The following is a 15,322-nucleotide window of genomic DNA, read 5'->3' on the forward strand; positions in this document are numbered from 1 at the left end:
TTACCATGTGACATATGGGACTGTCAATATTCTGGTCAGCTTCCAGAGACAATAATAGCAAATATTATAATAAAATAGTATGTGCGCATAGAATCAATTAGATGTGTTGTGCATTAAATGCACAGACAATGAAAGTGCTAACTGTAGTTCATTTAGCACGGTAGCACAGTGGTTAGCATTGTTGCTTCACAGCTCCGGGTTCGAATCCTGGCTTGGGTCACTGTGCGGAGTCTGCACGTTCTCCCCGTGTCTGTGTAGGTTTCCTCCGGGTGCTGCACGAAAGACGTGCTTGTTAGGTGAATTGGACATTCTGAATTCTCCCTCTGTGTACCTGAACAGGCCCTGTAATGTGGCAACTAGGGTATTTTCACAGTAACTGTATTGCGGTGTTAATGTAACAAAGATTATTATTATTTACTGTAACTAAATAACATTTCTCAATCCTCTGATTGACGATCTACCTCCTAGTGGCCCTGAGTGTGGCAATATGTCATTATAGTTCCTCAGGGAAGCGTCCTCGGCCTAACCATCTTCAACTGCTTCATCAATGATCTCCCTTCCATCAGGTCAGAAGTAGGAATGTTTGCAGATGACTGCACAACGTTCAGCATCATTTGCGACTCCTCAGATAATGAAATAGTCCATGTCCAAATGAATGGACAATATCCAGGCTTGTGCTGACAAGTGGCAAGTTACATTTATGTCACACATGTGCCAGGCAGTGACCATCTCCTACAAGAGAGGATCTAACCACCGCCCTTGACATTCAATGGCATTACCATCGCTGAATCCCCCACAATCAACCTCCTGGGGGTTACCATTGATCAGAAACTGAACTGGACGAGCCACATTAATACTGTGGCTACCAGAGTAGGTCAAAGATGAGGAATCCTACGGTGAGTAACTCTCCTCCTTTATGGACTAAAGATCTGAAAGAAATTAAATCAAAATGACACATTGTACGAGAACTTCTGCAGAGGTGAAAAAATATCAGTTAAGATAAAGCACAATATTGGCTATTATTTCCTGAGGAATAAAAAGCTAGGAATCCTATGGTGAGTAACTCACCTCCTGACCCCCTCAAAGCCTGTCCACCATCTATAAGGTGCAAGTCAGGAGTGTAATGGGAATACTCTCTACTTGCCTGGATGAGTGCAACTCCAACAACGCTCAAGAAGCTCGGCACCATCTAGGACAAAGCAACCCACTTGATTGCTCCCCATTCCACAAACATTCAAACCCTCCACCACAGATGAACAGTGGCAGCCGTATGTACCATCTACAAGATGCACTGTAGTAACTGACCAAGCTTCCTTAGATAATATCTTGCAAACCATGACCATTACCATCTAGAAGGATAAGAGTAATAGATAACTGGGAACCCCACCACCTGGAGGTACCCCTCCAAGTCACTCACCACCCTGACATGGAAATAAATCAGGGTTCCTTCACTGTTGCTGGGTCAAAATCCTGGAACTCCCTCCCTAATAGCACAGTGGGTGTACCTACACCTGGAGGACTGCAGCGGTTCAAGAAGACAACTCACCATCACCTTCTGAAGGGCAACTAGGGATGGGCAATAAATGCTGGCCGAACCAGAGACGTCCACATCCCGTAAATGAATTTTAAAAATAGTTTTATTGAACAGTGTAATCAACTGCCTGTGATCGCAAGTTTTGAGTTCATTTTATATTCACGTTCAACAACCCTATTGTTGATTGCAACCTTCCTATAATTAACTCATAATCTAGCACAACATGTGCACCTCTAATTCATTTAATCACGTACTAGTCCATGAATCATTTCCAATAATGGAACACTTAGATCAGAACAAAAGTGGTCACGGTACACTTAACAGACTTTGGTGTGTCGTAGCTCACAATGAGTGAGGTTATAAACCAAAGCTTTTCGGATAAATAATTAACAGGACAAAAGAATCTGTAATACATTCAAATATACCAAATGCTTTATCGGTCAGTCAGTACCCTGGATCCCTTCCAGAGAAAGTTATGGCAAATAGAACAAAGAATAAAGAAATGTACAGCGCAGGAACAGGCCCTTCGGCCCTCCAAGCCCGTGCCGACCATGCTGCCTGTCTAAACTAAAATCTTCTACACTTCCTGGATCCGTGTCCCTCTATTCCCATTCTATTCATGTATTTGTCAAGATGCCCCTTAACTGTCACTATCGCCCCAGCTTCCACCACCTCCTCCGGCAGCGAGTTTCAGACACCCACTACCCTCTGTGTAAAAAAAAAAAACCAAAACTTGCCTCGTACATCTCATCTAAACCTTGCCCCTCGCACCTTAAACCTATGCCCCCTAGTAATTGACCAATCTACCCTGGGGAAAAGCCTCTGACTATCCACTCTGTCTATGCCCCTCATAATTTTGTAGACCTCTATCAGGTCGCCCCTCAACCTCCGTCGTTCCAGTGAGAACAAACAAACTTTATTCAACCGCTCCTCATAGCTAATGCCCTCCATGCCAGGTAACATCCTGGTAAATCTCTTCTGCACACTCTCAAGCCTCCACATCCTTCTGGTAGTGTGGCGACCAGAATTGAACACGATACTCCCAAGTGTGGCCTAACTGAGATTCTATACAGCTGCAACATGACTTGCCAATTTTTATACTCCATGCCCTGGCCAATGAAGGCAAGCATGCCGTATGCCTTCTTGACTACCTTCTCCACCTGTGTTGCCCCTTTCAGTGACCTGTGGACTTGTACACCTAGATCTCTCTGACTTTCAATACTCTTGAGGGTTCTACCATTCACTGCATATTCCCTACCTGCATTAGACCTTCCAAAATGCATTACCTCATTTTTCCGGATTAAACGCCATCTGCCATCTCTCCGCCCAAGTCTCCAAACAATCTAAATCCTGATGTATCCTCTGACAATCCTCATCGCTATCTGCAATTCCACCTACCTTTGTGTTGTCTGCAAACTTACTAATCAGACCAGTTACATTTTCCTCCAAATCATTTATATATACTACGAACAGCAAAGGTCCCAGCACTGATCCCTGCGGAACACCACTAGTCACAGCCCTCCAATTAGAAAAGCACCCTTCCATTGCTACTCTCTGCCTTCTATGACCTAGCCAGTTCTGTATCCACCTTGCCAGCTCACCCCTGATCCCGTGTGACTTCACCTTTTGTGCCAGTCTACCATGAGGGACCTTGTCAAAGGCCTTACTGAAGTCCATATAGACAACATCCACCGCCCTATCTGCATCAATCATCTTTGTGACCTCTTCGAAAAACTCTATCAAGTTAGTGAGATATGACATCCCCTTCACAAAACCATGCTGCCTCTCACTAATACGTCCATTTGCTTCCAAATGGGAGTAGATCCTGTCTCGAAGAATTCTCTCCAGTAATTTCCCTACCACTGACGTAAGGCTCACCAGCCTGCAGTTCCCTGGATTATCCTTGCTACCCTTCTTAAACAAAGGAACAACATTGGCTATTCTCCAGTCCCACAGGACATCACCTGAAGACAGTGAGGATCCAAAGATTTCTGTCAAGGCCTCAGCAATTTCCTCTCTAGCCTCCTTCTGTATTCTGGGGTAGATCCCATCTGGCCCTGGGGACTTATCTACCTTAATATTTTTCAATACGCCCAACACCTCGTCTTTTTGGATCTCAATGTGACCCAGGCTATCTACACACCCTTCTCCAGACTCAAAATCCACCAATTCCTTCTGGTTGGTGAATACTGATGCAAAGTATTCATTTAGTACCTCGCCCATTTCCTCTGGCTCCACACATAGATTCACTTGCCTATCCTTCAGTGGGCCACCCCTTTCCCTGGCTACCCTCTTGCTTTTTATGTACATGTAAAAAGCCTTGGGATTTTCCTTAACCCTATTTGCCAATGACTTTCCGTGACCTCTTCTAGCCCTCCTGACTCCTTGCTTAAGTTCCTTCCTACTTTCCTTATATTCCGCACAGGCTTCGTCTGTTCCCAGCCTTCTAGCCTTGACAAATACCTCCTTTTTCTTTTTGACGAGGCCTACAATATCTCTCGTTATCCAAGGTTCCTGAAATTTGCCGTATTTATCTTTCTACCGCACAGGAACATGCCGGTCCTGAATTCCTTTCAACTGACATTTGAAAGCTTGTTGATTTACCCTCAAACATCCTCCCCCAATCTAGGTTCTTCTGTTCCCGCCTCATATTGTTATAATTAGCCTTCCCCCAATTTAACACATTTACCCGAGGACAACTCTTATCCTTGTCCACCAGCACTTTAAAACTTACTGAATTGTGGTCACTGTTCCCGAAATGCTCCCCTATTGAAACTTCTGCCACCTGGCCAGGCTCATTCCCCAATACCGGGTCCAGTACAACCCCTTCCCCAGTTGGACTGTCTACATATTGTTTTAAGAAGCCCTCCAGGATGCTCCTTACAAACTCTGCCCCGTCCAGGCACCTAGCACTAAGTGAGTCCCAGTCAATATTGGGGAAGTTCAAGTCTACCATCACAACAACACTGTTGATTTTACTCATTTCCAAAATCTGTCTACCTATTTGCTCCTCTATCTCCCGCTGGGTGTTGGGAGGCCTGTAGTAAACCACCAACATTGTGACTGCACCCTTCTTATTCCTGATCTCTACCCATATAGCCTCACTGCCCTCTGAGGTGTCCTCCCGTAGTACAGCTGTGATGTTCTCCTAGTACAGCTGTGATGTTCTTCCTAACCAGTAGTGAAACTCCACCACCCCTTTTACATCCCCCTCTATCCTGCCTGAAACATCTAAATCCTGGAACATTTAACTGCCAATCCTGTCCTTCCCTCAACCAGGTCTCTGTAATGGCAACAACAACATAGTTCCAAGTATTAATCCAAGCTCGAAGTTCATCTGCCTTACCCGTAATACTTCTTGCATTAAAACATATGCACTTCAGGCCACCAGACCCGCTGTTTTCAGCAACATCTCCCTGTTTGCTCTTCCTCGGAGCCATACTGGCCCTATTCCCTGGTTCTCCCTCAATGCTATCACCTTCTGACCTATTGCTCCGGTGCCCACCCCCCTGCCATACTAGTTTAAACCCTCCCGTGTGACACTAGCAAACCTCGCGGCCGGGATATTTATGCCTCTCCAGTTTAGATGCACCCCGTCCTTATACAGGTCATACCTGCCCCCGAAGAACTCCCAGTGGTCCAGATAACGGAAACCCCCCCTCCTACGCCAGCTGTTTAGCCACGTGTTTAGCTGCTCTATCTTCCTATTTCTAGCCTCACTGGCACGTGGCACAGGGAGTAACCCTGAGATTACAACCCTAGAGGTCCTGTCTTTTAACTTTCTGCCTAGTTCCCTGAACTCCTGCTGCAGGACCTCATGCCCCTTCCTGCCTATGTCGTTAGTACTAATATGTACAAAGACCTCTACCTTTTTGCCCAACCCCTTCAGGATGCCCGCTACCCGTTCGGAGACATCCTGGACCCTGGCACTAGGGAGCCAACATAACATCTTGGAGTCTCTTTCACGTCCACAGAAGCGCCTATCTGTGCCCCTGACTATAGAGTCCCCGATGACTTTTGCTCTTCTGCGTTTTGAACCTCCCTGCTGAACATCAGAGCCAGCTGTGGTGCCACTGCTCTGGCTGCTGCTATTTTCCCCTGATAGGCTATCCCCCCCCCCCCCCCCCCCCCCCCCCGACAGTACCCAAAGGGTATACGTGTTCGAGAGGGGGACAACCACAGGGGATTCCTGCACTGACTGCCTGCTCCTTCTGGTGGTCACTCATTTCTCTGTCTGCATCTTGGGTGTGACAACATTTATATAACTGCTATCTATGACGCTTTCCACCACCTGCATGCTCCTAAATGCATCAACTGCTGCTCCAACCGAACCATGCGGTCTGTGAGGAGCTCTAGTTGGGTGCACTTTCTGCAGATGAAGCCATCTGGGACGCTGGAAGCCTCCCGGACCTGCCACATCTCACAATCAGAGCACTGCACCCCTCTACTTGAGGGGCTGGTTTAGCACAGGGCTAAATCGCTGGCTTTGAAAGCAGACCAAGGCAGGCCGGCAGCACGGTTCAATTCCCTAACCAACTTCCCCGAACAGGTGCCGGAATGTGGCGACTAGGGGCTTTTCACAGTAACTTCATTTGAAGCCGACTTGTGACAATAAGCAATTTTCTTTTCATTTCGTTTCATTTTGCGTCGATTAATTAGTAAATTAAATTTAAAAAAATTTTTTTTTTTTAAGTTACTGTTAACTATATGTTTTCTAGCACTAGATTTCTACTATAAATGTGAAAGCTAAATGTAGTACTCTCCGATCTCTGGCTTAGATACCCCTCTAAATTATAATTAAGTAATTACGTTTAATTCGTTTAACAATGCTTAATTTTTAAATTTAGTGTAGATTCCCAACCAGCCAATCGGGTCACGGCTTTACTGTGATGCCACTTCAGCCCCCCCCCCCCCCCCCCCCCCCCCCCCCCCCACACACACACAATTTGAAAAGGTAATAAAAATGAATAAAAATCACTGGTTCTCAGATACTCTCTGGTTCTCTCCCTGGAGATTAGAAGTTACAGGCCATAAGAAAGAGAGGGAACAAAACAGTGGGGAACAAGCACCTTCTCCCACTCTGCACCAAATTACCTCACTGCACCAAATTACCTCACTGCACCAAATTACCTCACTGCACCAAATTACCTCACTGCACCAAATTACCTCACTGCACCAAATTACCAAGTTCCAAATTCCCACTCTGGATCTGTCTCACTCCAGCTATGTCCCCTTCACTTACGCAAAGCTTGCAATATTGCAATAAAATATATTTGTTCATAGAATCATTTAAATGGGTTGTGCACCAAATGCACAGACAATGATGGTGCTAACTGCAGTAACGTTTATCAACCTTATGATTGTGGATCTACCTCCGAGTGGCCCTGAGTGGAGACTAGAAGGATTAGCTTGGAAGGTATGTGGAAATGTGAAAGAAAGAGATTACCAATGTCTTATTATCTACCTTTCTGATAATCCAATAAGGTCAAGAAGACTTTCACCTTTTATCTTTGTCTTAGAATATTGGACACTGAGAACATTTGATACACTGAGCTTAGGATTTGTTTTCAGATTCGCCTTGCAGTATATTGCAAATAGTAGCTATTGAATATTCTGTTTAAAATAAATGTATCATTACATAAACATGTGCCATTATTAATATTACGTCACATTGATTTAAACTCTCTAAGAAGTCGATGAACTGCTGCCACCTCCGAGCAAATCCCTGCAACGAACTCCTCAAGGCAAATTTAATTTTCTCATATCTGAGAAACCCTGCCATGTCACTAACTCATACCCCCGACTTAGTCCCTTCATCCTAGTAGGATCCGTCTCTCAGCCACCAGGGAGGCAAAGGCCAGGATATAGGCCTCTCTCACCCCCTGGGCTCCCGGATTTTCCGACATGCCAAAGATCACCACCTCTGGACTTGGCACCACACTCACTTTTAAGACCTTTGACATGACATCAGCAAACCCCTGCCAAAAAACCCCATCACCTTGGACATGCCCGGTTCCCAGGACCCCCTGCACAGCACCCTATCCTCCACCCCCTCAAAGAACCTGCTCGTCCGGGCCACAGTCATGTGTGCCCTGTGGACTAACTTAAATTGTATCAGGCTGAGCTTCGTGCACGACGAGGATGCAGTAACCCACTTCAAGCCTCTTCGTATAATCCGGCCGCCAACTCACTCCACCCCCACCCCACCCCCAGCTCTACTTCCCGCTTTCGCTTCACCTCCTCTATTGGGGCTCCCTCCCACTCCATCAGTTCCTTATAGATCTCTGCGACCTTCCCCTGTCCTATTCCTGTTCTCGACACCAGCTTATCCTGCAGTCCCTGGTGCGGGAAGGTCGAAACTTGCCTCCGAACAAAGTCCCTCACTTGGAGATACCGGAACCCATTCCCACCTGGCAGCTCAAAACTCCTCCTCCAAGCTCGGGAAGCTCTCATCGATGAAGAGACCTCCAAATCTCTCGATTCCCGCCCGCCGCCACCTCCGGAAACCCCCATCCAGCCCCTCCCGGGGCGAACGGTGGTTATCACATATCGGTGCACACACCAACGCCCCCTCCAGCCCCATGTCCCCACACCCTCAGGGCTGCTACTACTATCGGGCTTGTGGAGTACGGAGCTGGCGAGAACGGCGCACGTGCCGTTAACAGCGCATCCAAATCCTTGTATGAGGCAGTCTCCACCCGCTCTCGTACCAACCCCTCCCCCACCACCCACTCTAATGGGGAGTCTTGCTTAAAACCAAATTAGAGATTCAATAATTGTCCGATCTGCACTTCCTTCAAATAAAGCCCCTTACTAAAAATGTTGTGTGATTGAATGTAGGATGTTTATAAATTTGACTTGAAAAACAAAAATGAAGCACATGCAAATGTTAGCAAGCAAAAAGTTGCATAATGAAGTTAAGCTGTTTAGAGAAACTCACAGATGGCATTCATTCTAGCCTCAGAAATGTCATGCCTTCATGGTGTAAAACCAGCTGAATCATTGACACAATTGTACCAAAATGTACCTAAAATATGTTAATGTTTTTTTTTTTAAAAACACCATTTTCAAAAGAGTTTTAAAAATATTGTTTGTGCTCTTGGCTGCCTGGCTCATTGCCATTGTGACAGGCTGCTAATACAAATTTTCCTTCTTCACGAGACTATCTTTCAGTATGAACTTTTACGTTCTCGCAAACAGTCCAATTCTGTGTAATGCTGGCTCTCCTTCAGCTAATACTTGCAGTGCTGTATAGAAATTTCTAACCCATGCTGAAAAATGATCAGATTCATCTTAAGAGAAATTAACAAACTGTACAAGGTAATAAATGGACATTGCGTGAACAGGAAGAAAACAATCCATTAGTGCCAGTGATTCTAGTCCACTGGATAAAATGTTGAAAGGTTTAGTTAAGGTTAAAATTGCATAAAGTAATGAATCCCATATTAAATTGTTCAAAGGAAATGCACCTTCAGTTTTATGCATATGTGTGTCTTGATATTTCTGTGCACAGTTAACTTTTTTTTATGATAGAGACTGAACCTCAGCACTTTCATACTGTTCCACTTACTTAACCCATGTCCGGCAGTGCAGTTTCACCTCTAATCTCCTAACTCTCCAGTGCAAGTCCTCTTGCCATTTTCTGTTATCAATACTGCACCACTATGGTCAGTGGTGTTATGAGCTTCTCTCTTATCTCTTCTAAGTTCCAAGAACACAGCCCTCTTTACATTTCAACTGCGTTAAAATCATGACTCATCTCAAAGTTTCCGCCTCCCCCTTACTCTTTTGCGTCTTTACGCCTGCAAACTTTTTTTTAAAATTTGGTGCTGTCTAATCATGATATTCTGTTCCACACTGTACGTCTAAGCTGCCCATGGGCCCCATGAAAATGCACTTTATCTTATATTTGATAAGATATTCCGAATTAAAATGAGGGAGTAGGAATAGGTAGAGTATTTGGCAGAATCAATACTCCAAGGAGTATCAAGTGACAAATCTCAGGTGATCATTATCTTTTTAGAAAAGTAATCAAATATCTGTCTCTAAATTCTGTGAATATGGTTATAGAATCACAGAATCGCAGAAGTAGGCTATTTCGGCTGTCACCTCTGTCATTGAAAGACTTTTACAAATGCGACCTTTTTCCCCCATAATCTTGCGAACCTCTCCAATTACATGTAAAATTGTCTTTTAAAAGTTACAGTAGAATTTGATTTCACCAAACTTCATGTTCCTGTTAGTTCTTTTGCCAATTATTTTAAATTGAAGACTTTTGGTTCCTGATCCAGAAGAAATAGTTTCAACCAACTAGCTCTATGCAAACCTCCCTCTTTTGCATACCTCTATTAGACCCTCCTTAACCTTCTCTACTGCAAGGAGAAAACCTTGCTTTACAATTACTCCACAAACTGAACTTCCTCACCTCTGCTATAATTTCTGGTAAGTTTCCTCTGTACCCTCTCTATTACTGTAACAAGTATGAAAACTGAAAATGTTGATGTTCAGAGATACCTGGGAATGCTTGGAATGCAGAAAGTAGGATGCAGGTACTGCAAGAAATTAGGAAGACACCTTAGCATTCATTGCAAGAGGATTGGAATAAAACAGTAAAGTAGTCTTACTACAGGTGTACAGGGCTTTGGTGAGACCACATTTAGAATACTTTGTGCTGTTTTGGTTTCCATATTTAAGGAATGAGATACTTGCATTGGAGGCAGTACAGCAAAGGTTCACTAAATTATAATTTTGATGAGTGTGTTGCCCTATGACGAGAGGCTGAGTAAATTGGGCCTATGCTCTCTGGAGTTCGGAAAAATGAGAGAAACGTAGAGGATTTTGAAGGGGCTTGATCGGAGAGATGCTGAGACATTGTTCCTGCTGTTTGGGGAATCTACAGCATGGGGGCAGAGTGTCAGGATTTTGGGTCAATCTAACAGGACTGAGATGAGGAGAAATTCCTTCACTCAAAGGGTTGTGAATCTTTGGAATTCTCTACCTCAACGTGGTGGATGTTCCATCTTAATACATTTAAGATTGGTCTCGAGAATCAAGGAATATGAGAAGTGGATGGAAAAGTGGAGTAAAAGCCCAAGATCAGCCATGATTGTATTGAATGGCAGAGCAGATTTGACAGGCCATATGGTCTACTCCTCCTATTTTTTGTGTTCTTGACACTCTTTCTGAAGTATGATGCCCGAATTTAACATAATGCTTCAGCTGAAGTGTAATCAGTGATTTGTAAAGGAAAAATAGAAAATGTTGGTAATACCTAGCAGGCCAGGCAGCATATGTGGAGAGAGCACACTATTAACATTAACATTTCAGCTCAATTACTTTCATCAGAACGTATGTGTATCAGCCCTTTCTGAAGAACTCAGTCAAATTAGTTAGTCCATGTTGGTTGTCCCTTAGTAGCCCAAGCTTCTTCAAGTAATGAATAATTTGATCTTGACAATGTTTTCTAGCGACTTTCCCACCAAACGCCATTTGCCTGATTGGCTTCGAGTTACTAGGTTTATCCCTTTCCACTTTTTAGAACAGGGATGTAACATTTGCAGTGCTCTAACACCAGCCCCGTATCCAAGGATATTTAAAAGACTTTGATCAGAGCAACTTCTATCACCATCCTAGTTTCCCTGAGCGACCTAGGATATATACCATCTAGATCGGATGACGCGCTAACTTTGATGAATGCGAACCTATTTAATGTCTGCTTTTCACCAATTGTTAACCTACCTAATATCCCTACTCCTTCCTCTTCTACTGCAATCTTCATCCTCTTTTGTGAAGACAATTGCAAGTACTCATTCAGTGTCTCATTTATGGCTCCACGTGAAGATTTCATGCCTTCTGCCTCCACAGTAAATTTTTACCAACGCAAAATTGTGTAGGCTAAAGTGAGTAAAGTGAATAGTCCTTAATTATATGTACGATGCTTTGTATGGAGAATGCCCCAAATCTAGGATGGATATGTTTAGGTCACATGCTCATTGTATCAATTCTTTGGGTTGAATATAAATTCTGTAGCCATGATACTTGTATTCTTACAAAGACCATTTTCACTGAAATCCTCTCCCCCACCCTGTGCACTTAATAAACAGGAACTAATCAGTTACTTTATCAAATAAAACTAAATTTTTAGGAATGTTTTTCAACTGTTGGTGCTTTGATTAAATAATAGGCATTCTTATTTGTGTAGTGATCCGTTTCTCTCCACTGGCTGTCAGCCGTCTGTAATGTACAAAGTGCATCTTAGCAACCCACCATGATCTGGAATTCAATTAATTTTGCTCACAGTACATCTGCCTGCACATGTGCAAAGTGTGTTATTTATCTTGCCTCTGCAGCCTTAAAAATGTTTTGTTAGTATATCTGGAAAAACTCATTGTCTATCTGTAGTAGTTCAGATCAATGCATGTTGATAACTTAGCACAGTGAAACTAGCCATGCTGGAGCACTGCACTGGCATGGTCTGGCAGTGAAATCCCGACCCTTTTTGTAAAACTGCAAGTTTCTTGTGCTAATATTTAATGTGATGTATTTTATCTTTTTAATCTTGCACAGGGTATACAAACTATAACGGAACAGGGATGAATGGTGCAAGCAAGATAATGGATTTTCTGGACGAACCAATTCCTGGTTTGGGGACGTATGAAGATTTCAATACGATAGACTGGGTCCGTGAGAAATCCAGAGACAGGGACAGACACAGAGAGGTATATTAATATCAGTACTTAAAGCCATGTGTAAAACACGAACAAAATACACCTATTTATATCAGAATCTGTTATCCCTGTTATCTGCCATCCCTTGTTGTACAACACTCGACTCTGTCTATTTGAATTACAATTTATTTTAGTTTCAAAAAATCTACCTACTGTCCCTTTTGATTCTTTGAATTCTTCCCAATCTAAAGGTAGAATGCCTCCAGACCTCCTCCATTTTGTGCTGTGTGTAATCAGTTCTGGAGGTTTATGTTCTATTTCAGCATTTCCTATTTCATGTATCTTGTGAATTATGTATTATAATATTTGTTCCTATTCCAGCCCAAAGTATATGTCATTTGATTAAGGAATTGGGTGTATTGAATGCAAAGATTGAGCCATGTTAATTAAGCAGTTACTTTAAAATGCAGCAATATTTTGAATCCCTCCTTTCCCCTACCACACTATGCCGAATGTACAGAGTTCCACAGGTCAAAAGATACTTTTGTCAAAGTTACCATTCATTCAATGAGTTTAGGTAAAGTGTTCCAGTAGTCTACGAGCCATAGGGGAATCAGAGCAAAGGCAGGTACTGTCTTAGAGTATAGTTAATGCGGGATTTTTAATATCACAGTCTGTATTAGGAAAATTACAGTGTAAAAGGCCATGAGGAGAAGAGTTCCTCAAGTGTCTTCAGGGCATTTTCTTGATCAGTTAGTTACCGGCCCAGCGATGAAATGAAATGAAAATTGCAAGGAAGCATAGCTGGATCTGGTTCTGGAAAACGAGGATAAAGTGTCAGTCGAATTTAGAAGCAGTCATCATGGAATGTAAGGTTTGAGGCTGGATTCTCCTATCCCCCAACTGCATGTTTCTTGGCAGTGGGATTCTCTACTCCCGCCACTTATCAATGGGATTTCTCATTAAAGCCACCCCACGCCACTGGGAACAGAGAATTTCAATGGCCGTAGAACTCCGGCCTTGGGCTCACATAAACAAGGAGCAATTCAAAGTATGAATACTGAATTGGGGAGGACCAACTTCAGTAGGCTAAGAACAGATTGCCCAGGTGAATTGAAAACAAAGACTGCCAGGCAAAACTAATGGAAAAATGGACTGTCGGTAAAAATGAATAGTTTGGGTCTAGTTGATATGTATTACCACCAGCGGAAAAGGTATAACAAATAAAACCAGAGCTCCCTAGATAAAGAGAAAATTAACAAGTAAGATGAAGCAGAAAAATGATGAGTATGACAAATATCAGGTTGACAATAGAATTGGGAATAGGCTGAATATAGAAATTTCAGAGGGTAAGTGAAAAAGAAAGAATGAGAGGTAGAGGGGGAATATGAGAAGAGACTGGTAGCGAAAATCAAAAGTCTTCTGTAGGCATATCAATTGTAAAAGGGTAGTAAGAGAAGGGGTGGGGATGATTAAGAACCAAAAAGGGGTCTACACTTGGCAGAGGAAATGCCAAACACACTAAGTGAGTATAGTGCACTACAAAACCACAAACCTGGCTGAACACTTTTTTAAGCAGGCCATGCAAGAATTTCAAGTCCTAAAAAATGAGTGATAAACTTACTGACATATTTGCGGATTTGCTGCATGGGCGGGGTCGTGTGCTGAGTAGATATCCTCTTCCCGTCCCTGTCATTTCTTGCACTCTGCCTGATCACAGTGACCCTTGACCCCACCCGATCCAGCTCGATCCGACCCAGCCCCAACTGTCTAACCTGCACAGGCAACCCAACCTGACTCCCAACAACTAATAAACAAATAAAAAATAATCAGGAAGAACAAAAGACTTACAGAATCCAATGGGGTACAATATTTAGCTCAGTATTCTTTCTACCTGAAAACATATTTTCAGGAAGAATAAAGGCATAAGAGGGAATGACAAAAGTAAATGGCAGTCTGCAAATTGTGCCCTCTCACGAGGGGACTCTGTTCCCTTTTGGGAGAATCACTCCCATAGAATACAAAAACCAGGAAGTTATGGTGAACCTTTTTAAAGCGCTGGTTCAGTCTCACTTGGAGTATTGTGTCTATTTCTGGCCACCAGGAACGGTTCCAGGGATTAGGGACTTCAATTACAAGAATAGATTGAAGACGTTGCGGTTGTTATCCTTCGAGAAGCAAAGATTGTGAGGAGATTTCATAGACGTGTTTAAAATCATGCAGGGCCGAGACAGAGTAGATAGGAAGAAACTTTTCCTATTGGTGGAGAACCAGAGTACACAAATTTTAAATGATTTCAAAGAACTAATGGGAACATAAGGAAAACATTATTTAGCTGGCGGTTAGGATGCACTGTCTGTGAGTGTGCTGGAGGTCAATGCAATTGTTTTCAAAAAGGAATTGGATAAACACCTGAAGTGAAAAGTGCTTCGGGGAAATGTCAGACAAGTGGGCCTTGTTGAGTTGCTCAAAGCCAATATGGGCATGATGGGCCAAATGGTCTCTTGTGCTGTAACAATTCTGTGATTCTGTGGTAGCCAAATGCCAGCAGTTTCTTTTTGAGGTAAAATTGCAGCTCTTTATATATTGCCTGCATATGCACTAAATCTGAAAGTGATACTGAACAACATACAGAACCTAGACGCAATAAAACGTGGAGTTTGTCCTGTGATTTCACCTGTAAATAAATTAATTGCATTATGAACCAATTAATGTAGACTGCAGTGCAATGGAGAAACCTGCCATGCATACTCTGCTCCAGAGCAATAGTCTGTCCAGAGCCCAGAGAAGGAGCATACCGGAAGCAATACTGATGTCATCATAACCTGGGTTTTGGAGGGCAGTTCCAACATGATCAGAATTGTTTTCTGTTCCAGAAGCTTGTAATGCCCTGGTGGCAGTATCAACCCAAGCCAGAAATTTGTCTAGGTCTTGATGCACGCAGGTATGGACATTTTGTCAGAGCTTTGCTGGAGTATCACTCACGGTATGCCACTCTTATGGGACAAAGAACAGTTGCGCATGTGAGGGTGAGGCAACGAGCAAGGGAATGGAAGGCCTGGAGTGTGAGAGCTGGCATATGAGAGAATTGGGGAGAGGGGAATAATGGTTGGGGAGTTTG

At 43.3% G+C, this 15,322-nt stretch overlaps 1 protein-coding gene across 8 annotated transcripts in view; it reads left to right on the plus strand.

Moving 5' to 3' along the window:
- Positions 1–15,322, plus strand: part of clcn5b (chloride channel, voltage-sensitive 5b) — a 116,483-nt gene that overhangs the window by 47,935 nt on the left and 53,226 nt on the right. For all 8 annotated transcript variants that reach the window (XM_038775583.1, XM_038775582.1, XM_038775586.1 and 5 more), the window contains one exon: positions 12,101–12,252. In XM_038775583.1, coding sequence (XP_038631511.1) covers positions 12,101–12,252 — 152 coding nt within the window. The remainder of the gene's footprint in view (positions 1–12,100; positions 12,253–15,322) is intronic.

Source organism: Scyliorhinus canicula, chromosome 17 (genome assembly GCF_902713615.1).
Source record: "Scyliorhinus canicula chromosome 17, sScyCan1.1, whole genome shotgun sequence".
Lineage (NCBI taxonomy): Eukaryota > Metazoa > Chordata > Chondrichthyes > Carcharhiniformes > Scyliorhinidae > Scyliorhinus > Scyliorhinus canicula.